The sequence below is a fragment of the Girardinichthys multiradiatus genome, chromosome 9 (assembly GCF_021462225.1).
Source record: "Girardinichthys multiradiatus isolate DD_20200921_A chromosome 9, DD_fGirMul_XY1, whole genome shotgun sequence".
NCBI lineage: Eukaryota > Metazoa > Chordata > Actinopteri > Cyprinodontiformes > Goodeidae > Girardinichthys > Girardinichthys multiradiatus.
In genome coordinates this window covers 33094931-33119825 of record NC_061802.1, presented here as the reverse complement: position 1 = coordinate 33119825, position 24895 = coordinate 33094931, and the positions used below count along the sequence as shown (strand labels likewise).

General features: G+C 41.8%; 1 protein-coding gene across 1 annotated transcript; it reads left to right on the top strand.

Moving 5' to 3' along the window:
• Window positions 1-2779: 2779 nt before the first annotated feature.
• Window positions 2780-4800, top strand: LOC124874430 (granzyme G-like). Its single transcript, XM_047375777.1, has 5 exons — window positions 2780-2888; window positions 3043-3202; window positions 3302-3431; window positions 3621-3848; window positions 3964-4800. The coding sequence occupies exons 1-5, from the start codon at window positions 2831-2833 to the stop codon at window positions 4111-4113; spliced, it is 726 nt and encodes a 241-aa protein (XP_047231733.1). The 5' UTR covers window positions 2780-2830; the 3' UTR covers window positions 4114-4800.
• The last annotated feature ends 20095 nt before the right edge of the window (window positions 4801-24895 follow it).

Below are 24895 nucleotides of genomic sequence, written 5' to 3'. Positions count from 1 at the left end.
ACAGAGTCAGCAATGTCTGAGGGATCTTAAAATGTCATGGCCTGTGTTTAAGATGCTGTAAAACTAAAAAGTATTTGTTCAAAACTAATTTGGGGAATTGTTTTTTGAAGATTAAAGCCTCCTCTTGCAATATATTTAAGAAAAAAAAAATTGGTGGTGTTTTACCTAGTTTTATAGACCGCCAAAAATGGGCGTGACCTAGCAGGCTTAAGAGGTTAATGGGTACCCTTATTTTCATGCCTATTTAAATTGTAGATTCTCACTAAAGGCAACAAAACTATGAATGAACACACATGGAATTATACATTAAACAAAAACTGTGAAATAACTAAACATTTTTGTATTTGAGATTCTTCAAAATAGCCACACTTTGCTTTGATGACTGCTTTGCTCTCTTGGCATTCTCGCCCTGAGCTTCATGAGGTGGTCACGTGAAATGGCTTTACAGAGAGTCTTGAAAGAAATTCCCAGAGGTTCATTGAGAAAAAGGTTAATATTTCAGTCATCACAGCAAAGTGTGGCTGCTTTAAAGAATCTAAAATATAAATCATATTTAGAGTTCCTTTACAATTTCTTGTTCGTTACATAATTGAATATGTGTTCATTCACGGTTTTGATGCCTTCAGTGAGAATCTACGTACAATGTAAATAGTCATACATATAAAGAAAACCATTGAGTGAGAAAGGCGTTCTAAAACTTTTGAGCCGTAGTGTATATGCAGTTGACCACAGAAAACCAGTCTCTTGGTGCAGCCTGTGTCAGTGTTGGCTTGTTCGGCTGCATTCAATGGATGGGTTCTTTCTAAGGAACTGGTCAGTCGCTGAATGGATACGGGAAGCGCACAGATCCTCATTGATCAGCGCTCCAAGCACTTGAAATCAGTGGCTTAAGTTTCAAAAACAGCCCTATCCGTGCAGTCAAAGCAGGCCAGTAACATCTACTTTGACTCATCAGTCCACTTCTTAGAAGTATGAACCAGAGGTTTGACAGTCCAAATCAAAGATTAGGTGTAGCTCAAAAATGAGCTACGCATATTTTTGCAGTCAGTTCATTTTTGATACATCCAAACTTTTCCTTAGAAATTGTCAACATCTTAGTATTTGAGGCTTCTGGTCCCATCTCAACCCTACATTGGGTGGGTATTGAAAATGAATGGTGTCATAAATATTTGGCTTTAAGCAATCCCAAAGAAAACAATTCATATATGAACATCCTAGTTAATAACATGCAGATTTACATAGCAGAACATGTCTGTCTATTATGCATTTTACTTTACAAACCTAGTCTGTTCTGAGAATGATTTGATTAAATAAATACACATAAATACACTGCGTATTTATGTGTCTATGTGTTAAAAGCTTTTATGTCCCACCAAATAGTTCATCACAGAAAAAGGTTGTGCAATGGTTGCTTGTAGGAAGAGGCCTAAAGATAGGAACCCATTCTGATATTTCTCAGAAACATGTCTTCCTGTTTTTTGGTTTATCAGATATGAAGGAGGATCTGTGTACCACAAAACCTTCATGTCATCTGTGTCTCCTCATCAAAGTACCTGCAGAAATGCTTTCATGAAAATGCCTGCAATGTTTCCTATGCAACAAAATATATATCCTGTTTCTAATGAGGTTGAAACATCTAGTAGAACAGCTTGTCTTCTGTCAAAGCAGAATGATGATCACTGACTAAAAGCAACGTTCAAAATTCAACTTCGTGAAAACGGTTGGTCTCTTATCTCTTAGCACATGGCAAAATTAGCATCAGCAAGCTTTTTTACAAATCATGTCTACTGTGGTGAGATGTTGATTGTAAAATGGGTACTCTTGCTCTAGTCAAAAGGCTTTAGCCTAGCAAATTCTTCATGACAGAAAATTGTCATGTTGCTCTCTGACTGCACATGGATGCTGACTGTTTCAGGGTGCATTCAGACAAAGATAATCTCCAGTTGTAAGCTAGAATTTTCCAGACATTTCTGGGAAAATAACTGCTGCTCCAACAGATGTCTGATAATTGCCCTGTTTTGGCCAGTCACGAGGGCTTCTGCAGCTTCCTGCTTATCCTCCTCTCCCTGTTTTCAGTGTTGAACTGTGACATTAACAACTGATACTTCTTGTTTAGTTACTGTAGGACATTCTGACCTGATTCTCCCCAAGCAACAAATATTGCAGTCATGGCATTGTACCATGAGACAGGAGTTTATTTCGAGATTTTATAATAGATGCTCTCGTGGCTTTAAAAACATGTACTTTTTGCAATAAACCAAACTCTAATTGTTGTAGACTTTCAGGATTGCTATTCCATTGGCAGTCACTTAATATTTAATTTAATACTCAGTGGTTTTACTTACAATGAGACCATTCGTTTTAAACCCTATTCCAGATGAATTCTCAAGTTTGCAGACTTTAGAGTTCTTTAGGCAGAATTACTTAATGAGACCACTTCAGTCAGAGCACCTGGCTAAACATGTACCTACTAATAAAATAGGCAAAACAATATTGCTTATATGGTTACAATTATTAGTATCTAATCTTAGACACATGCTTTAACGATTAAGGGGCATAAGGTGTGATATGTCCTTGAAATGTTCTGTTGTTTGTAACCCAAACAACAAAGTTATTCGACTCAAACAGAAACACTGCACATCTTCAGGTTCTGCTCCCTGTGCAGAAAAAAAAAAAGTTTTACAAAGTGACACAGATTTCTGGTCCAAAGCCACAAGATTTGCATATGCAGCTTATCTATTTTTCTCCATCTGAAGCAAGCATATAAAAATGGCTTTTTCAGAGATGCTGCCACTCCTCATCAGCAGCTCCACTGGATTGTGATCTCATCATGTTGATCTACTGTAACCTGGCTGTACTGATGCTGGTGCTGACCTTTCAAAGTCAAGGTGAGTCTCTATCCTAGTCTCTAAATGTAAATTGCATCAAAGTTTTATTGCATTTTTAGTCTTTGTTACATGAGTTTTTCTTCATATTTATCAGCTTTTAAAATGTATGTCATTGTCATTGCCATTACCATATTTTACCACAAAAATGTCACAGTTCATGCAGGAAAAGTGATAGGAGGCCACGAGGCTGAGGCACACAGCAGGCCATACATGGTGCTTTTGAAGAGGACGGTTCAGAATGGGCAAACAAAATACTGTGGCGGATTCCTTATTAATGAAGATTTTGTGATGACTGCAGCCCACTGCCAGGCCAAGTCAGTTTGACATGATCATGTTTTTTTTATTAAAATGAAGCCTACTTCATGGCTTCAGACAGATGAAAAACATAAGTTTATACACTTTCTTTCTTTTAGATCCTATGAAGTTTTTCTTGGGTTACACAAATACAGTGAAAACCATCATTTACGTCTGCATGTGAAGCAGGCTTTTCCACATGAGTACTACAATGAAACTGATTACACAAATGACATAATGCTGCTCAAGGTAAAATAACTAACATTTATCTAAAATCATTATAACAAATAGCAAAAACATGGCTGTGTTGGTTTCTTTATTTGTAATTGCTGTTTCTTAGTAGTTTTTAACGTGTACTAAATATGTGAAAATAAATACTGTACATATTAATGTCTGCTTTCTTTTAAATACTATCTCCATTTTTTTTTTTTTCTTTAGTTGTCCTCCAAGGCAAAGTGGAGCAAAAAAGTGAAACCTATTGTTCTGGCAGAGAAGCAAGGTAACTCACTGCCAAATTTGTGCACAGTCTGCGGTTGGGGACCGATATCTAGGGAGGCCAGTCATTTGTCTTCTACACTCATGGAAGCCAGAGTCACACTTATCAATAATGAGTTGTGTATCAAAGAAAATGTGTACTGCTCTGAAGGAGAGAAGGGACCGAGTGAGGTATTTTTATTTTCTTTATTTTTTTTAGTAGAGAAAAAAAATTATTCGTTCAAAAGAAATTTTACCTTCAATGTTTGCCTTAAACAGTCCCGATATTCTGTGCATGTGCTTATAGGGAGACTCTGGAGGTCCGTTAGTCTGTCAAGATGGAACGGCTTATGGAGTGGTGTCTGCAAGCATAGCAACTGATGGTTCTACTCTGTATAAGTACACAAAGATACCCGACAGCAATGACTGGATGAAGTATATTATTAAAAACAACTGAAACAGCTTCTAAGCTACATGTCACATTAATCTACCCATTTAACATTGTTTAAAGATTTAGTTTTGTATTTTATACTGACTAGCTTTTTTTAACTGCAGGCTCTGACCTTTAAATGCTAAAGGAACACAGATAAAATTGTATATTAAAAATGTAATGGTTTTGCTTTTTGTTACTAATAAGTAAAAAAAAATATAACATAAAGTTCAGTTAAAAGAAATCCATGACCATGAGAACTGTGACCTGGGCTTATAAATGAATATCACATTGAAAAAAATCAGCTTGTCTCACTACCTCTTTTTCCCAGTCTGTAGTGTTAGAATCTTGCATGAAACATTCACACATTTTGCCAATGGAAAGCAGATTCTTCTTCATTCTGAATCTAAAATAATGTATTTCATTACTTTTCCTCCTCTGTCTTTAAAAAACTTGTTGGAATAATGCTTGAGAATATTTCGAATTGCAGCAAAGTAGGTTAGAGATTCTAAAAAAAAACAGTGTGAGTTAGACCATTATGATAAATCCACAGTCTCTAGTGAATAAATTCAGAAATATCTCTTCCAAAATCTTTTACGTTTACCTTTTTAATTACCAATTTATTGATACACCTATTGAAGAATGTAAAACATCCTAGTAGTGTGTGTCTGTATATATATATATATATATATTTATATATACTACTGTGCGCAAGTTCTTGGCAGGTGTGAAAAAGTGCTGCAAATGAAGAATTCTTTCAAAAATGTTAATAATTTATTTTCATCAATCAATAAAATGCAGTGAATAAACAAAAGAGAAATCTGAATCAAATCAATATTTGGTGTGACCACCCTTTGCCTTCAAAACAGCATCAATTCTTCTACACTTGCACGCTGTTTTTGAAAGAACTCCACTGCTAGGTTGTCCCAAACATCTTGGAGAACTAACCACAGATCTTCAGTGGATGTAGGCTTTCTCACATCCTTCTGTCTCTTCATGTAATCCTAGACACACTCGATAATGTTGAGATCAGGGCTCTGTTGGGGCCATCACTTCCAGTAATTCTTGTTCTTCTTTACACTGAAGATAGTTCTTAATGACTTTGGCTGTATGTTTGGGTTCGCTCACTTAGCATTTTGTAAATTGATAAAAATAAACAATCATTTATATTTCTGAAAGCATGCTTTGTTTACAGCCTTTTTTCACACCTGTCTAAGACTTTTGCACAGTACTGTACATGATAGGCAATGGCTCAATAGAACAAAACCAAATAGACAACTCCAATCATGCGTTCACAGGAACCAGCCATCTGTGACGTATGAGGAGAATTAAACTGCCACTGACAACCACTGACCACAAGGTATGCATCAATGATCTTCTTGTGACACCCCTTCTGTCAATTTGTAGCTCTTTGCAGGCACTCACAACATTGGTCCCACAATCAAACCTAAGCTGTTTCATAGTACCCCTGATAGCAAAGAACTGGTGCAAAGTGTTGATGAAAGATGGCGTGCCCATTGATTCTATGGTTTCAATATGTATAGCAGGTTTGGTCATGCAAGTGAATATGACCTCTCATCTTTTGGTCTCTGCATGACCTTCCCTTGTTTACCTTGCTGTGACAGACCATGGGCTAAACACATCCAGACCCACACATTTGGAAGGAGGGTCTGTGCATAATCTGTCCCCAGGCAGGATGGCCATGGTCTGCGCTTCTTACTTGGCTCTATGCCTGTGGCATGTAATGCACTTGAAGTTTGTGCTGCTCACGACTCTTTTTCCTCCCACAATCCAAACTCCAACTGCTCTAAAATAAACCCTTAATGACATGTCTGCCCTGGTGGTGGTTAATGGAAGTATCCAACTATTAGCTCTGTCACCTGGTGTCTTCCTGGAATGAGTAGATGATGTGTTTCAAGTCAGCTGTGCTCTTCTTAACTGACCTCCCACTCTAAAGAGTCCATCAGTGTCATAAATAGACTCAGCTTGCTCTGTGAGCTTGATTTTTTTGATGCCACTCCATATGTTTGTAGTCATCAGTAAAGACCTCTTTATGAACAGTCTAGATGATTGTAAGTTTGGCCTGGTGAAGCTAGCTTGTATGAAGGTTTAAGTTGCATATGTGCCAGCTGTGACAAACTCCATCTTAACAGTGTCTAAAGGACTTGGCAATATGCTGAAATCTAGTTGTAGCTTTGACCAGAACATTCCAGATAGACAATGTCCAAAATCTACTAATGGTACAGGTCCAACCTCTGGCCGCAGTTCTGGATCTATCTCAGGGTCAACAAGGCTGAAGAGCTCCTTCTGTGTTTGACTTTGTCTCAAGTCAGTGAGGAACGCAGGTCCTCGTACTCGTAATCGTCGTCTTCCGCTTATCCGGGACCGGGTCGCGGGGGCAGCAGACTCAGCAGAGACACCCAGATGTCCCTCTCCCCAGACACCTCCTCCAGCTAATCCGGGTGGAGCCCAAGGCGTTCCCAGGCCAGCCGAGAGACATATTCCCTCCATCGTGTCCTGGGCCGTCCCCTGGGCCTCCTCCCGGTGGGACGTGTCTGGAACACCTCCCCAGGAAGGCGTCCAGGAGGCATCCGGTATAGATGCCCGAGCCACCTCGACTGGCTCCTCTCGATGTGGAGGAGCAGCGGCTCTACTCCGAGCCCCTCCCGGATGGCCGAGCTCCTCAACCTATCTCTAAGGGAGAGCCCAGCCACCCTACGGAGGGAGCTCATTTCAGCCGCTTGTATCCGGGATCTCGTTCTTTCGATCATGACCCAAAGTTCATGGCCATAGGTGAGGGTAGGAACATAGACCGACCGGTAAATCGAGAGCTTCGCTTTTCGGCTCAGCTCTCTCTTCACCACAATGGACCGGCACAGCGCCCCCATTACTGTGGCAGCCGCACCGATCCGTCTGTCGATCTACCGCTCCATTCTTCCCTCACTCGTGAACAAGACTCCGAGATACTTAAACTCCTCCACTTGAGGCAGGAACTCCCCTCCAACCTGAAGAGGACAAGCCACCCTTTTCCGGTCGAGTACCATGGCCTCGGACTTGGAGGAGCTGATCTTCATCCCGGCCGCTTCACACTCGGCTGCGAACTGCCCCAGCGCATGCTGTAGGTCTTGGCTAGAGGGGCCCAGTAGGACCACGTCATCTGCAAAAAGAAGAGACGAAATCCACTGGTCCCCAAACCAGACCCCATCCGGCCCTTGGCTGCATCTAGAAATCCTGTCCATAAAAGTTATGAACAGGACCGGTGACAAAGGGCAGCCCTGCCGGAGTCCAACATGCACCGGGAACAGGTCCGACTTAGTGCCGGCAATGCGGACCAAACTCCTGCCCCGCTCGTACAGGGACCAGATGGCCCCTAATAAAGGGCCCCCGATTCCATACTCCTGGAGCACCCCCCACAGGGCACCACGAGGGACACAGTCGAATGCTTTCTCCAGGTCCACAAAACACATGTGAACCGTTTGGGCAAACTCCCATGAACCCTCGAGCACCCTGTAGAGGGTATAGAGCTGGTTCAGTGTTCCACGGCCGGGACGAAAACCACACTGCTCCTCCTGAAGCCGAGGTTCGACTCTCCAATACCCTGGCGTAGGCTTTACCAGGGAGGCTGAGGAGTGTGATCCCCCTGTATTTGGAACACACCCTCCGGTCCCCCTTCTTATGAAGGGGGGCCACCACCCCAGTCTGCCAGTCCAGAGACACTGTCCCCGACCGCCACGCAATGTTGGAGAGGCGTGTCAACCATGACAGCCCAACAACATCCAGAAACTTGAGGTACTCAGGGCGGATCCCATCCACCCCCGAAGCCTGGGTGATGAAAGAGTCCAGCCCCGAGTCCCCAGCCTCTGTTTCCACCACGGAATGCGTGATGGCAGGATTGAGGAGATCCTCGAAGTACTCCTTCCTCCGCCTCCCACCACCACTATAAACAATGTTGGCGAAGCACTGCTTCCCCCTCCTGAGGTGCCGGACAGTTTGCCAGAATCGCTTCGAGGCCAACCGGTAGTCCTTCTCCATGGCCTCACCGAACTCCTCCCAGGCCCGGGTTTTTGCCTCTGTCACAGCCCGGGCTGCGGCACGCTTGGCCTCACGGTACCCGTCAGCCGCCTCAGGAGTCCCACAAGCCAACCACAGCCGATACGACTCCTTCTTCAGCTTGACAGCATGCCTTACTGCCGGTGTCCACCACTGGGTTCGGTGATTGCCACCACAACAGGCACCGCAGAACTTACGGCCGCAGCTACGGGCAGCAGCATCGACAATAGATGCGGAGAACATGGCCCACTCGGACTCTATGTCTCCAACATCCCCCGGGATCTGGTCAAAGCTCTCCCGGAGGTGGGAGTAGAATACATCCCTGGTCGAGGGCTCCGCCAGGCATTCCCAGCAGACCCTCACTATGCGCTTGGGCCTGCCAAGTCTGTCCGGCTTTCTCCTCCTCCAGCGGATCCAACTCACCACCAGGTGGTGATCAGTGGACAGCTCAGCACCTCTCTTCACCCGAGTGTCCAAAACATGCGGCCAAAGGTCTGATGATACGACAACAAAGTCGATCATTGACCTCCTGCCTAGGGTGTCCTGGTGCCAAGTGCACTGATGGACACCCTTATGTTTGAACATGGTGGTCATTATGGACAATCCGGGACTAGCACAGAAGTCCAATAACAAAACACCACTCGGATTCAGATCGGGGAGGCCATTCCCGATCATGCCTCTCCAGGTGTCACTGTCATTTCCCACGTGGGCGTTGAAGATATCTCTCGACCTCCCGCACAAGCTCATGCTCCTTCCCTCCCAGCGAGGTGACATTCCACGTCCCTAGAGCCAGCCTAAGCATCCGGGGATCGGGCTGCTGAGGTCTCCACCTTCGTCCGCCACCCAATCCTCTTTGCACCGGTCCCTCATGGTTCCCCCTGCAGATGGTGGGCCCACTGGGGGATGGCCTCACGTCTCTCGTTCAGGCTTGGCCCGGCCGGGTCCCGCGAGGAGCGACCCGGCCACCAGGCGCTCTCCAGCGAGTCCCGACCCCAGGCCTGGCTCCAGGGTGGGACCCTGGCTCTGTACCGGGTGACATCACGTGCCTCGATATTTTTGTCCTCATGAGGGCTTCTTGAACCGCTCTTTGTCTGACCCATCACCTAGAGCCTGTTTGTCATGGGAGACCCTACCAGGGGCATTTAGGCCCCAGACAACATAGCCTCTAGGATTATTTGAGCACTCAAACCCCTCCACCACGTTAAGGTGGCAGTTCAAAGAGGGGAGGAACACAGGTCCACTAAGCCATTTAGAGAAAGAAAGCTGCTCAGTGGAAAGTGCTCTTGTGGCCACATCAGCTGGATTTTCATGCGTGGGTGTTATACCCCCCTGAATAAGGGGAGGAAATCATTATCAGAAAACACAGCGACTTTTTAGGTCTCACGGCGTTTAAAGAATGAGACACCCAGCCCAGGCCCCCCCTAGTGGTTACCCAAACCGGATGTACCACATGTCAACACAAAACAATGATAAATAAAATAAAATGATTCTCAGATCCTGCCTCTCCCTTTCTGCTGCTTAAGAATCCATCCGTATGTTGTACATGAGATCTTGAGAACATTTGCGGCTACAGTACTGGGTCCTTTCTTATCCTTTCTTCTCCCGTAGCATTTACAGTCAAAGTTACGGATCCTCTCCATTTCGCTGATTCTGTCTTCTTCAAATGTTGTGATGGCAAAAGCTTCTGATATCTTACATCCTTGGTTCTCTGCCACCAGTCCAAAGCTTTCTTTGTCATCCTTGTCTTGGGTTATTTTTAGCTGGAAACTAGGAATATTCTCCAAAGTTATGTAGTCGCTATCATCAATTTCTTCCACTTCATCCCTTTCTGATTCAGAATCTGAAGAGAGTCCAGAGTTGCCGTCGGTCCTGGTGAACATGTACTCCCACAGCGAAGCGCTGGAACAGCCGCGGTTCAGTTCTTGGGGGATGCGTTCAGCTTGGTCCATCTTGAAGAAACACATTCTTTTTCAAATAGCAGCTGCTTTAAGTTGGCGTGTGCTTACTTCAACCATACAGCTTATTCGCCGACACGAATAACAAAAGCCAGTGCGGACCCAAACAAAACCGCTATTAAAAATTAGCTGTGGGTTTTCCCTCCCTGCTATGTAGATGCAGACTGGCTGGTTTTTATGCTGAAAACAGGTTGAATTGTTCCTACTTTACTCATGGTGCGTCACAAATGACCCTTAACTTGGTGATGATAAAGCTTTCGGGCTCATAAGATGGCAACGAGTCAAGTTTTACCTTAGCTGTTAGTGGTTGGAGCTAACAGGAAACTTATAGCTTGCCGCCACTATTTTAAAGTCACAAGTGTAGCTTTAAAATACCTTTAAAATAAAGATTAAATGCATAAGTGTTGATGGCCAATCTGTGTTTAAAAACCACCGTTTAAATAAAGATTGTCTTAACTTTAAAAGCACAACACAGAATATATCATCTGGTCGTGCTGGTTGTATTCAGCTGGCCAAACTTTTGTCCCAATACCTCTCTTTCAGTTCATGGGGGAAAACTGCTTCAATTAGAGCTGCTTTGGGGAGTTCTCGAGGGCACAAGTCGCTCTTGTAGGCCTCAGAAGAGAATATCGAGCTTGTCTCAATTACCCCCTTTTTATTAAATAATGCTGGTTACACAAACAGCAAATCATTACTTAACTTTGTTGCATGTGATCAGCATGATCGTAGTCACTTTTGGATCCAAGGATTCTTCAAAGTAGAAGCCTCATGGTGCGTTCAGATCGAACGCGATATGAAAAAGGCGTCAAACTTCAAAGTGAGACGCTTGATATTGAGCGTCAAAATTACTTTAAAAATCCAAGATGCTGGTCTGAGCAAAGTGTGGACAGACACATGGGAGAAGCTACCCATGGTTATTTTCCTTTGCTGGAGTCTTGTGTACAATAGCAGGTGCAATCAAGAAAGTGACTTGGCTTTATTTGCTGAATGATGACAGGATGGGCACAAACCGTGACAATAATGCCCCTTTTCCACTGGCTTGTTTTAGGCGGCACGGCCCCGCTCACCTCAGGGGATTGTGGCAGGAGAAGCAGAGAGGAGAAATGCTGCTGTCTGGATGTTGAAACTCCAAAGTTTGCCTAAAGAAGCTATATTTTATGCTTTATGAGGAACTTTTTTGTCTCAGCCATGGCAATAATAGGATAAGGACTTTAAAGTGCAAAACTGCTGACTTTTGACCGCAGGGAAGTAAGTTGGATATTGAATATTTGCGCCCCGCGGATACAGCGGGGCTTCCTCTCGTTTGATCCAAGGCAGGCATTGTGATTACGGGCAGCTGCTCTCTGCCTGCTCCCTCCTCCTGCAGATACTGGTTCACTTAAGGACTGTCAATAAACTTCCGAATCAAACATGCTGTTTCATGGTGGTATTGTTTTGTGTATTCTTTGGGGAAATGTTTGTGCATCTGAACAGCTGATTTTATGTGTGATCAGCTGCTTTAGAATGTTATTAAATACAGCGCTCTGCCTGTGTGTAAATATATAAAGCTGATGTGTCTTTTTTCTTTTGTTTCAGCCTTCAGGCATGGTCTATGATTTTTAAATAGTAAAATGGTCCTTCTCTCCCATGATAAAATATGTCACTACGTCACAAAGCTGAGCTTCTCTGATTGGCCCAACTCATGCTTCTGCCGCTTTGGACACTTTAGATGTGCTGTACGGGTGTCAGACCCTTGAAATCTCAAAATGCACAGCGCTTGATGCGTGAAACTCATCAAAATGCGCTGCGCCAGACGTGTGAAAGGGATGCTCAGATGGACCAGATGGTTGCTCAAATCAAGTTTGGTCTGAACGCACCATTACTTAACCCCGAGTTTCAAAGCCTTTAGCTGACACGTGGTCTGGTGTGATGTTGAAAGTTGCATACAGTTCAGAGTCCATGCTCATCCATGTTTCACTTCATGGCTGGGGTCCCAACACAATCCCTATAGACTTCAAATAAGATATTTTTCAAGGTACTTTTTTGTAAATATCAATACACATCTTCCTTTTCTGAATAGAATGTTGTTTTTTCTTTCCCATTTTGCAAAGCAAAATGAGCCTCTGTGTCACTTCATGGTTACACCCAAGGTAAACAGGAAGTCATGCATTTGTATTTGGAATTTGCTAGACACTATGACCAAGACAAAAAGTAAAGTATTCATAAAATACACTTAAGTTACTCTTATTTAATAAGTATTGTTATGGTGCAATTTATTTTGATTTAGTTGATTTGAGGAAAAATAAGGATTTGTTTCCCCTCTAAATAAATGCAAAAATATTAAAGTCTAGATCTTCTGTAATGGTAAAAATGAGGTGAAGTTAATCTTGGAACTAACTTAGACAATAATTGGTATACCTTCAAACAATCATTCAGGTAAATCCGGTAAAACATTATTTCAATAAAATAACATTTCAAAGAATGACGTACAGAATAAACCAACCTCCTGGATGACTAATTCTCAATGGTGTTATGGAGTTTAAACGGAAATTCAACATGGAAGACTCAACATGACCTCCAGCTTCGTCTAATTACTCCTCCATGCGACTCTGCTCCACCAATCAGCGTCAAATCCGCATTTCTTCCCGGCCAATCATCCTTCAAGGCTCCGCTTTAAAAGATCTTCGTCCATGGAACCCTCCGTTCTTCAGCTGAACTTTACCCCTCCTCCACCATCTGGCTTCCAAACTCTTTCAAAATCTCCTCAGGCCTCCACTCCACCATCAGGATCGGATCCCAGGGGTGAAGACATCTGTAATTCTATCCCTAAGATGTTCATTCAAGCGCATGTCATTCTCAGCATTCACGTCTTCCACTGGGGTCGACTGGTTAGCCGGCCTGGCTGAACTGTACGACTAAGGCAGTTGCGGCTCCTTCAGTGGCTGTAGTGCGGTAAGTAGCTCTCGCTTCCTGGACTTGCATGCAGAAAGATGTTTTGACTTTGGATGTTTTCACTTGTATTTTGACAATTCATCTTTTTTGATAAGCTCCAAGTTTTTGAGGTTGTGAGGCCTTTGTGCCATCATACTAATCTTTAGCTCCAGTCTTTAACTCCCTCCCCAGATTCTCTATTAGATTCAAGTCACTCTAGCAGGAAAAAAAACAAAAAACTATTACTTCAAGTTAAAAGAAACATGCTCGAAAATTTTAAAAATGACTTTATACCTAAATCTACCAGGGATATGAATAATTTTGTGCTTAGCTGTTGTTGTAGATGGCAGGTATTAACGAATTTGGCAGCTTGTCTTTAGCACCACCGTGGTGTCGTTTCCTCTTTTATCATCAGCAAGCTGGTGACATAATTCAAGCAGTTTATGTAGCCCAACATATGGTTTTCTTACATGCAGAGTTCCCATGTGCTTAAACATCCATGTCTGTCAACTTGAAAAGGCCAGATTTATATATACAAATGCATTAAAAGATTTTAATTTTCAAATTGCAACAGATTTCTTTCATAAAGTCAATTTTATTTACATTAACATGACATGCAGCACACTTTGGTTGGGTCTGGATCTATAGTAGAGTGCAATTATTATTTTTTTATATATCAAAGTAAAGGACAGACTATATGCCATAATTTGTTACTTTTGATTAATGCCATAACATTTAACCTTTTGTGTACATTCTCACTAAACAGTTTAGTAAAGTTCAGCAGGTATAGGTAATTGCTTGTTCCTGCTTCCCTCTTACCTAATGGTGCTTGCTCTGTGAGGTTACAGATGTCAAGGTCAAGTGTGGCACAGAAACCAGAACATCCGACCTCTACCATCCTTTGTTTAGACTCGGCATTCATAGCCATTCAAAATGCCCTTCACATGCCTTATTGTAATTTTAGATTTTTAGGGATATTTCTTTTTGTTTTGTGGTACTCATGGCTTTCATTCATTAGTAGCTAGATAAGAAGAATGGCAGAGGGAGAGGGGCTTACAGTAAATGGCCCCAGGGCCAGGAATCGTAACGGGGACGGATACGTTGACAGCTGTAGCCTCTACATGTGGTTTGTCTGCTCTACCACTGTGCCATGAGTGCTGTGGGAAATGTGTGTGTGTGCGTGCGTGTGTGTGTTTCTGTGTGTGTTTCTATCAGATATATTGGTGAATCTGCGTACTACGGTGACCGGGGGGTGAAAGCAAACATTACAAAATCTAAAACACTTACAAACCTAAAGACAAATTAAGATTTCAGAAAACAATTTAACAAAATGCAAAACACTTTTACAAGTACTGAAACAAATTTACATTTCAGAAAACAATTTAACAAGATACTGAGCATGCATGTAGCGACAGTGGAGAGGAAAAACTCCCTTTTAACAGGAAGAAACCTCCAGCAGAACCAGGCTCAGTGTGAGCGGCCATCTGCCACGACCGACTGGGGGTTTGAGAGAACAGAGCAGAGACACAAAGAGAAAAAAGAAGCACTGATCCAGGAGTACTTTCTATGGGAAGAAAAAGTAAAATTTAATGGATGTAGCTCCTTTAGTAATTTCACCTAGAAAGAAAGAACAGATAAACTCTGAGCCAGTTTTCAAGGTTAGTCTGAAAGAGATCACATAGAGTTAGTCACAGTAAAAGCTCAGTCAATTGAAATGTCTACGAGAGAGAAAGGGTTAAACACTGAAAGACAGGGGCATGTGGATCATCGGTAGAGGGTGAGCATTAAGTTGTTGCCAGCAGAAGCTTGGACGATGCCCCTTTCCAGAAAGGTGTCACTGGTAGACACAGAGTCAGGCCAGGTGGAGCTTCTAGGAAGAGAAAAGAGAGAGAACAAAGTTAAAAGCTGAAATAACAGCAAACAATGCAGAATTACAGAGTAGTGTGAGAATGTAGCGAAGAGGGTGAAAGTGGTCATTATGTCCTCCAGCAGCTTAAGCCTATAGCAGCATAACTACAGAGATAGCTCAGGATAACCTAAGCCACTCTAACTATAAGCTTTATCAAAAAGGAAAGTTTTAAGCCTAGCCTTAAAAGTAGACAGTTTGTCCATCTAGAGCCCACTGATGGCCATTGTTATACTAAAAACCACAAGGATTGGGATACCTCTCTCTGTCAGATTGACCATAACCATTGGAAAAGAGAGGGGGGTCATACAGGTAGCAGAAATGGAGGGTGTGTTTGCACCTCAACCATAACTGAGCCGGTTTAGGCTAAACCTGATTCCCCCTTACTCCATCCAACAGGGAGGGAAGAAGATGGAGGTAAAAAATAAGGAAGATAGCTCAGGATAACCTAAGCCACTCTAACTATAAGCTTTATCAAAAAGGAAAGTTTTAAGCCTAGCCTTAAAAGTAGTTTCGTTGTCCGATGAGCTCACCCCTCCCTCCTACTTCCCCTTGTCTAAAGGGATTGCTCAATCCAGCTAACGGGTCCGGACTTCCCTAAACCTGAAAGTTCTTACTAAGCAGGTTTACTGAAAGTTCTGTTTAAACTGGTGTCGGGAAATGACTCGCCTTGCCTCTGACAGCCTTCATCCAAAAGTCTCGCCCTTCTTCAAATGGAGGTCTGGGCGACCGAGTAGCCTATCGCAGTCATCCACACCTTCGACAGTGGCCCTGTCCCAATTCCCACACTACACCCTACGCCCCTCTATGAAGTGTTTACTTTGTACAAGTACATGTAGGGGTTGAATTGCGCTGGTTACAAGCGTGCAGGGGTTACGTCATCGACTTGCACTTCTGCACCGTAACTGCAACATCAAAAAGGGCAGGAACCAGCGCTGTTTTCACAATCTTGCTGCTAAAAAAACTATTTAAAACTGCAACAAGCAATTGTTTTGAGGAGAAGAAAGTGCAGGAAGCAACGGAGGTTTATACACCAGATTCTCGCCGCGCCAGTGTTTGTTTGAAAGGTAACTTCAGTGTTATGGTCCAGTGTGACTCCCCAGACTTACTCTGAACCCAGTGGTATCTAACAATGTTGAGCCTGGAAAACCAGTAAAAAAATATATTTGTCGGCTTGCTGTCTAAAGTTTACGCAGTTATTATTCTGATTTGATGGCTGGTTACGTTAACGGTTGTGATTGGTTTTTGCTCAGAACGTCATCTGCAGCAGTGAATTGTGGGTAATATACTTCGGCGAAGTCCGCTTCGATGCGGGCTTCGCCGAAGGGCGGATGTGGGGCACAAAGGGGGCGGGGCTAAGGACCACTCTGGAGAATTGGGACACACTACGCACTCGAACCCATCAACGGGAACGCACAATTCAGGGACACAAGGGTGGAAGTGCAGGTATTGGGACAGGGCCAGTCACTTTTGTTCACGGCTGCTCATTCCCTAATTTACAACTGGCTCTTGGTATATGAGCTAGGTTATTTTTAGTAGCTCGGCACGAGCTCCAAGGGCGCTGTTTTAACAAACTTGACTAAGGCAACCTATAAAAACCTCCTAAAATATCTTAGAACCAGGCAACAAGACTTTTTACCACCAATGAAAAAACCAACAATACGGTGACTCAAATAATTGAATGTCCACGATTTAACTAGAATTTTATATGCTTTCTTTAATTAGTTACGCTTTTGCAGGGGTCAGTAACAGCTTAAATTCGGCAACACAAAATAATTTCAATAATAGAAATGAATCAAACATCTCAACCTGTCTTTCCCTGATGCTGAAACTAGTGAGTTTGGAGAGGCTTTGAAGACGGAGGCTCATCCATGCACCTGATGGAGAAGATTCTTCTGGTAACAGCGAGTGGTTTCTTTAAGGGAATACGACTTAATCTTCAGTTTTCTTCCTTTAAGTGGCAGGCACTGATGCTCCAGGCTTTGATGGTTAAACAGGATCTTTGTTATTACATGTCTCCGAAGACAGTAGTTTCCAGAGGCTGAAGAGTTGAAGGAAACCTGGGGACATAAATGAAGTTGATTCAGGACTTCCAGAAGCCTGAATCTTAGAACAATCAGCTGTTCACCAATCAAGTTCACTTCTGTTGTCTGGATAAAAAGGCTTTAGATGAAATCAGATTCTTAATTTTGAGGCACAGTCCTTTCTGGGCAAACGGGTTTTTTTCACAATTTACTCACAGCTTTTGCCGTTATGGTCCGCCATGGCTTCCCACGCTTGACCAATCCGCTTCGACCCGCAATGAATCATGGGAAATGGTGGGCTGCGAAGGATACTCACGACCCATCCGTCAAATCGGGCAAAAGAAGGACACATTTGTCAGCCGCATTTGAGGGAGTCTTGGAATGATTCATGAATTGGGACAGCCTTCGTCACCGCGCTGTAACGTAATCGGCCTACAAATACAGTAAAAGTGTAAAAGTGTTTCGCATCTTGTTAAATTGTTTTCTGAAATGTTAATTTGTCTTTAACTTTGTAAAAGTGTTTTAGATTTTGTAATGTTGGTTTGCAACCCCCGGCCACTGTAGCGTACCATAAAACGTTGATGTTAAAGCCATCGAAGCCACTTTAGCATGCAGAGACTATTTCGTAAAATCACTTAAAGTGTTTCTGAAAGCCAAACAGAGTTTCAATTAATTAATAAAGTTGAATTAGCAACTAAAAATATTTGGGGTGAACCATTACAGAGCAACATGACAGGCAAAACATATAACATACAGCATATTAGTAATTTATGGGATGTAGACTGCACCTCTCTGATGATTTGCTTCATTCAGCTTTTTATACATCGTGAACAAACTTTAACTCCAGACAAATAACACTGGAGGAATGCAATAGAAAATAATAGAATAGAAAAGAATAATCCTTTTAGTGGAGAAATTTACAGTGCTCAGCAGCAAAACAACATGCCACTCTACAAAAAGATGCTTTACAGGACACATACATCAAAAACAAATGCTGATATAAAAATCACAGAAATAACAGAAATAATAGGATTGAAAACATGCTGAAATGTGAATATAAAAATACACAATAAGGTAATCTGTTAGAAGTGTATTTTTAATACCAGTGCCTGGTAGATTTTAAATTTTAGTTTTAATTAGTCATTAAAACAATAATGTACATTTTCTTTCATTGCATACAGCCTGTAAATCAGTAGGTTTGGCATAAAAGTATTTATAGGTTGTAAATGTTTATAAATTTAGTAACAGTATTGGCTTGTCTTTAGCACCACCTTGTGGTGGATTTCTCAATCATTTGTAATAAATGCAGAGCATGCTCAGTTTCTCAAAACACACAAATCAAAACAATTAGAAAATGTCTCTTCTTTTCCAAAGCAAGCTCCTCTTCTTTCTGCCTTGAATTCTTTGGGAGGACAGATATATCTATTTTATGCAAATATATATACAAAGATTTTAACTTTTAGGTGTAAAGGATCAGTCAGCCTCATCTAATTTTAACTTTAGTACTATTTTGTTTTTCTTTTTTGTCAAGTGTAAAATATTTAACTCATTATATCGCAATTCTTTACATATTTTACATTACCTATGGTACAGCAAATATATGACACTATATGTTTTAATTTGTTTCTGAAAGGTCCTAGGTTTTCATAATTCAGCAGTAATTCAGGCAGGACTTAAATTGAAGGTAAATACTGTACATAACCAACTTTAGTTACCTCACTGGGATTTTCTGTGTTTACACCACACCATCTGTTACAGATATGTAACATCTGTAACAGATGCCTATTTACCTATGGCAAATGGTAAATAAGCACTAACTTCAACTAAACTTCAACTAAACTTTTGTGATTGGTATTAACCTTGCCAAATTCATCAACCACTGTGTTCAGATGATTGTTTCTTTATTTATATTTCTTTATAATTTATGATTTTATCATAACTTGCCAGTATTCACTAATATCTACCAGCAATGTATCAAGACATTCACTAAATAAATTACTTTTAAAAATGAATATATTGCCTTTTTTAATATATAAAACAATTTTGTGATTTCATTGTATTTGCATCCAATTAATCCAAAACACTTTAAAGAACAAATGAATCTTAAAAACGCTACTCTGTCCTCTTTTGTGATGTAGGGCTCCTGTAGCCCACCAGGTGACACTCTAATTCTTGACTTAATATATATTTTTCAGAACTCACAGAGTAGTTGAGTTACACCTTACACTGGAAATGCTGTGCAAGGATCATAAATCCCTAACATTCAGATTGAGAAGACAATGCTTAAATTAACAAGTTCTAATCGTTACATATTTGGCCCCCTTAAAAGGGCTACTTTGAGATGATTTTACACCTTCCTTTTTACCTGTAAGATGTTTTAAATTTATATGGTATGGTTATGTTATATAATACATTTATTAAACACCAGTACAATTAAATAATAATAAAATTATTAATTAAAATTAAAATAATATAGCAAAAATAATCCATCCACATAGACTTAATCCCTTTGTTTTAAAGTCATCTATTCTGATCTAGAGAAGCAAAAATACTCTCAAAACTATTCCGATTTTTAAGATGGAAATTTCAGACAGTCATGGCAGATGGCTGCTCACACTGAGCCTGGTTCTGCTGGAGGTTTCTTCTTGTTAAAGGGGAGTTTTCCTTTATGCTGTTACTACATGCATGCTCAGTATGAGGGACTGTTGCAAAGTCAATGACTCAGTGCAAACCACAGGCTACTGTTGCCACATGCTTGTCCGAGAGGAGTGAATGCTGCCAGTCAATGGGTCAATGCAATCTGCTGGGCTGCCTTAGATAGAAAATGTTTTTACCAATTCGAATAATACACTGCATATGACTGCATTGTTTGTTTAGTTGGATTAATCGGAATACCAGTACTTGATTTGGAATCTTTCTTTATGATTCAATTGAATTAATGTTTTTTTTGTGAAGTGCCTTGAGAAGACATGTATTTTGAATTGACCCCACATCAATAAACTGAATTAAACTGAGTTAGTTTCAAAATTCCTCAGAGCAACATTAAATCCACAATTTTAAAGAAATATAATTAATTAATAAGGGACCACTGCAAGTTACCAAATCTTGTTAGGCAAGAAGGGCAACACTGAGAAATGTAACAGACCTCCAAAGTTAAGTCTCAAGAGATGGGTGAGGCTTTGTGCATTAAAAAGCTTAGGCTGAACTAAACAAAAATAACCTAAAAGTAAAAGTAAATATGCAACTGGAGAATCAATATACTGTAATAACTGTTTAGTTGGTTTTTTTTTTTTGCACCATTAATGAAATAGGACATTCCTCCTTTAACTGGCCTTCATTTAATGCAGTTGTAGTAATGGTTCATTAGAAAAAGGCAATGCAAAATAAAATATACTTTAAAACCTGTCTGAGGTACTGCAAATAATAAATGGGTAAAGTAGGCAGAAGTTTCAGCATGGCTGGTCTGTAAACTCATTATGTTTGGCTGAAGGCAATTAGCATTAAACATTAGAAAGTTAACACCTCACAAGGGTTAAAAATAGAAGCAGATTGTGCTGCAGTAAGCACTCTCTAACTTCTGAGCTACCCCTTTTTTACCTCAGCACCTCCTACACAAGCTCACCTCTCGGCTTCCTGTGCAACACCACAGTTTTCCATTGTGGCAGGCTTCGGCCTGTCAAGCTTCACTGACAGCTTTAGTCAGGTGAGTGGCTGCAAAATATACTTGCAGTGCTACTTGAAGAGAATGCATTTACGTAATTGGTCTATGCTGATGTACGTTTAAAAAACTGCCTTATTTGTTTCCATGTATTTGTTCTTTTGTCTATTCTGCTTGTGAGATTCAGCAAACCTGAAGCAATCAATTGGTAAAATGACCAAGCATGTAGTGCTGCTTGACAAAGAATATGTTGACACCGAATATTCTTGCAATCTTTTCTTTCTTTATTTTCAGTGATTTGACTGAAGGGGGCACTCTAAGCAAGACTAGTGTCGGCTTTTTCATGCAAATTTGAGTATGGGCCAATACCCTTCCTGAGAGCTTCATTGACTGCATCCTATAAGTGCTGTGTTCTGCACTTGACTCCCTGTTTGATGCTGATTGGTATTCCAAGGCTGCAGCTTTGCAGAGCCTTCAATGGGATGATGAAGCCTGCATTGTTTGCCTCAGATGATTATTTATTTATTATATCATTGTATATTTTAATATTAGTACTAATGTTCCAAAAATTGTTCTCCATTTGTGAGGTGAACATACTCGAGAGACAGTACTTTACTCAGTATGAGTATTGTGAGGATATCTTACTTTATGAAGCACATCTCAAACAACAGGATGATGCTAAAGCTGTCTGTGTACCTTTAAGAGGCAAGATCACATTGTTATTCTGGGTTTGTCCACAAGCCGACTGTGGAGGTGGACAGATAGCTGTTCTGGGGGTGGTGTGTGTGTGTGTGCGCGCGTGTGTGTGGAGGAGGGAGAAGGTGTGGGAGGGGTGAGCGTAGGAGTCTCCTAATATGAGTCTCCGGGGGCCGGTGTGGATTAGAAAGAGATGGGGAGACACTGCGATGTGGATAAGATGTCCTTTAGATGCATTCCCGTGTTTTACAGCACGTCCAAGCAGGCAGGGATTGATTGTGAGTTTGCTCCTCTACAATGGCAATGCAGGGCTGAACACTCAAGGCTAAGCTGCCCATTAACAAGCCAATAATTTGTGTCATTATGTGAGGACTGCAGCTGGTGCTACTGATGCACCGCTTCTCACATGTCAACCCTGAAGACCAAAAGGAGTCTTAGCGGTGCTCATTATAAAGCCCCAGCCCCACATACCAGCTTCCACCATGAGAAAAAAATAAAATAAAAATACATAAAGAGCACTGGCCTGGGTGGCTTTATTTAATTCCTCCCCTGCTCCCTTTTTGAAACACAGCATGCTCAATATAAAATCAATGTATTAAGTGTTCTCAAGTATGCAGAGTGACGTGCTGCCATTCCCACTCTGTGCCTTTGGCTGTGATTAAAGCTAATTTGAATGATTGAAATGCTTCCATAGAGGAGCCGGAGTGAGTGAAGTGAAGGGCTCACACAGATGAAGGGGGAGGAGGCGAGAAAGGCTTGGCTCTACTCCAGGTGGAGGAGGTGAGTCATTCCCTGGCAACAGATGCACAGTCTATGCGTGCTCATGTGCGATTGTGCACGGCCCAAATTGTTGCCGAGAGAATAAATTAGTGCTGCGAGAATATAGTAATATAAAATAAATGCGGCTGCGTACGCGGATAATTTCTATGAGTTTTTCTGATTTTCGTGTGTGTAACAGTGGATTTCTATGGGTGTGTGCAGGGGATATAAATAGCCAATGTAAACTGTTTTGGCTGACTGAGTTCACTTTGCAAAACGAATGAAAGATATACGTGGCTCTGTCTGAATAGCAAGGGGAAAAAAAACTTATGTCATATATTACATATTTATACACACACACACACATATATATATATCTATATACACGAAATAGAAAAAAAAAAAATATATATATATATATATATACAGGGGTTGGACAATGAAACTGAAACACCTGGTTTTAGACCACAATAATTTATTAGTATGGTGTAGGGCCTCCTTTTGCAGCCAATACATCGTCAATTTATCTTGGGAATGACATATACAAGTCCTGCACAGGGATCAGAGGGATTTTAAGCCATTCTTCTTGCTGGAAAGTGGCCAGGTCACTACGTGATACTGGTGGAGGAAAACGTTTCTTGACTTGCTCCTCCAAAACACCCCAAAGTGGCTCAATAATATTTAGATCTGGTGACTGTGCAGGCCATTGGAGATGTTCAACTTCACTTTCATGTGCATCAAACCAATCTTTCACCAGTCTTGCTGTGTGTATTGGTGCATTGTCATCCTGATACACGGCACCGCCTTCAGGATACAATGCTTGAACCATTGGATGCACATGGTCCTCAAGAATGGCTCGGTAGTCCTTGGCAGTGACGTGTCCATCTAGCACAAGTATTGGGCCAAGGGAATGCCATGATATGGCAGCCCAAACCATCACTGATCCATCCCCATGCTTCACTCTGGGCATGCAACAGTCTGGGTGGTACGCTTCTTTGGGGCTTCTCCACACCATAACTCTCTTGGATGTGGGGAAAACAGTAAAGGTGGACTCATCAGAGAACAATGCATGTTTCACATTGTCCACAGCCCAAGATTTGCGCTCCTTGCACCATTGAAACCGACGTTTGGCATTGGTATGAGTGACCAAAGGTTTGGCTATAGCAGCCCGGCCGTGTATATTGACCCTGTGGAGCTCCCGACGGACAGTTCTGGTGGAAACTAGGAGAGTTGAGGTGCACATTTAATTCTGCCGTGATTTGGGCAGCCGTGGTTTTATGTTTTTTGGGTACAATCCGGGTTAGCACCCGAACATCCCTTTCAGACAGCTTCCTCTTGCATCCACAGTTAATCCTGTTGGATGTGGTTCGTCCTTCTTGGTGGTATGCTGACATTACCCTGGATACCGTGGCTCTTGATACATCACAGAGACTTGCTGTCTTGGCCACAGATGCGGCAGCAAGACGTGCACCAACAATTTGTCTTCTTTTGAATTCTGGTGTGTCACCCATAATGTTGTGTGCATTTCAATATTTTGAGCAAAACTGTGCTCTTACCCTGGTAATTGAACCTTCACACTCTGCTCTTACTGGTGCAATGTGGAATCAATGAAGACTGGCTACCAGGCTGGTCCAATTTAGCCATGAAACCTCCCACACTAAAATGACAGGGGTTTCAGTTTCATTGTCCAACCCCTGTATATAAATCATACTTGTTTATGCTGATCTGAGGTTCTAAAAACTTCTCATGAGTATTTCTGTTTCATTGGGGTGTATGTAAATATGACTCAGAAGTCTATTTCTTTTAACCCCTAGTAACTAGGTTGCATTATGACCCATACCCATGAATAGGACGGTAAAGGAGGTAAACAAAAGTCTCCAAAAACTCACTGTTATAAAGCTGCAGTGAAGAGTAGCATCTTTGAGGTCACCATACCTTTTATGCAGTGGTCCTGATCCGAAACACATGGCCATATCAGCTCAGAAATGTTTCCCCACATATAAAATTAGCCTTTTTCAATGGCCATCACATCTCCCAGACTTAAATCATATAGGGAACCTGTGGGGGTAAAGGTGACAAGAAGCATGCATCACCTCTGGATGATTTGGGGCCATGGTTCTCAAGCCGCGGTTCATTTAGGACTCTTGGTACCATGGCTGCCTTAGTTGTACAAAAATTATATTTTAATAAAAATGACTTGCATAGTAAATCTGAACAAATTTTGCAACAATAAGATTCTGATTTCGAATCCCAGCTAGGAGTCTTGATGTATGGAGTTTGAATGTTCTAACTGTTCATACATAGGTTCTTTTCAGGTGCTCAGTTTTCTCCCGTAGTCGAAAAATATATATGAATTGGCTCCTGATCGTGATCTGTTGCTAACAGAAACACAGACAAACAAATTCAACTGAAAACATTATCTCCTTGATACCTCCTTGTTAATAATAATATTTAAACAGGTTTATCCTAAACTAATTTTCTCTTAATCGTTCTGATAAACAGGACAGCGCATTGAGTTCAGCAGTTCCAAAGAATAGAGAAGACCTGGCGGCCACTCTCGGTCTAGGAGCTGGGGCAAGTGGCACAGGTGTCATGTGCACAGAGCTTCATCTTCTTCAGGCAGTGAAGAGGAAACCTCTTCATAATTAGAGACACTGTCTCCTCTTGCAGACTGGGTCAGATTCTTTCTGCAGGAGCTAAGAAGGCCAGTTTCAGGCGCCTAGTCTTATTTTCAGTCGGGGTACAGTGACCAGATACAGAAACGGCATTGGATCCAAGGTTTCTTAGAAGATGCACGTTTTTACTTGGCCAGGACATGTGGCCTCCCCAGTGCAGTGTGGAGTAATGCAGG

Bases quoted from the DNA above. Each gene is read 5' to 3' on its own strand.
- LOC124874430 (XM_047375777.1), top strand. From the start codon at position 2,831: ATGTTGATCTACTGTAACCTGGCTGTACTGATGCTGGTGCTGACCTTT. The intron at 3,203-3,301 runs GTCAGTTTGACA...TCTTTCTTTTAG, and splicing joins GCAGCCCACTGCCAGGCCAA to ATCCTATGAAGTTTTTCTTG. The intron at 3,849-3,963 runs GTATTTTTATTT...ATGTGCTTATAG, and splicing joins GAGAGAAGGGACCGAGTGAG to GGAGACTCTGGAGGTCCGTT.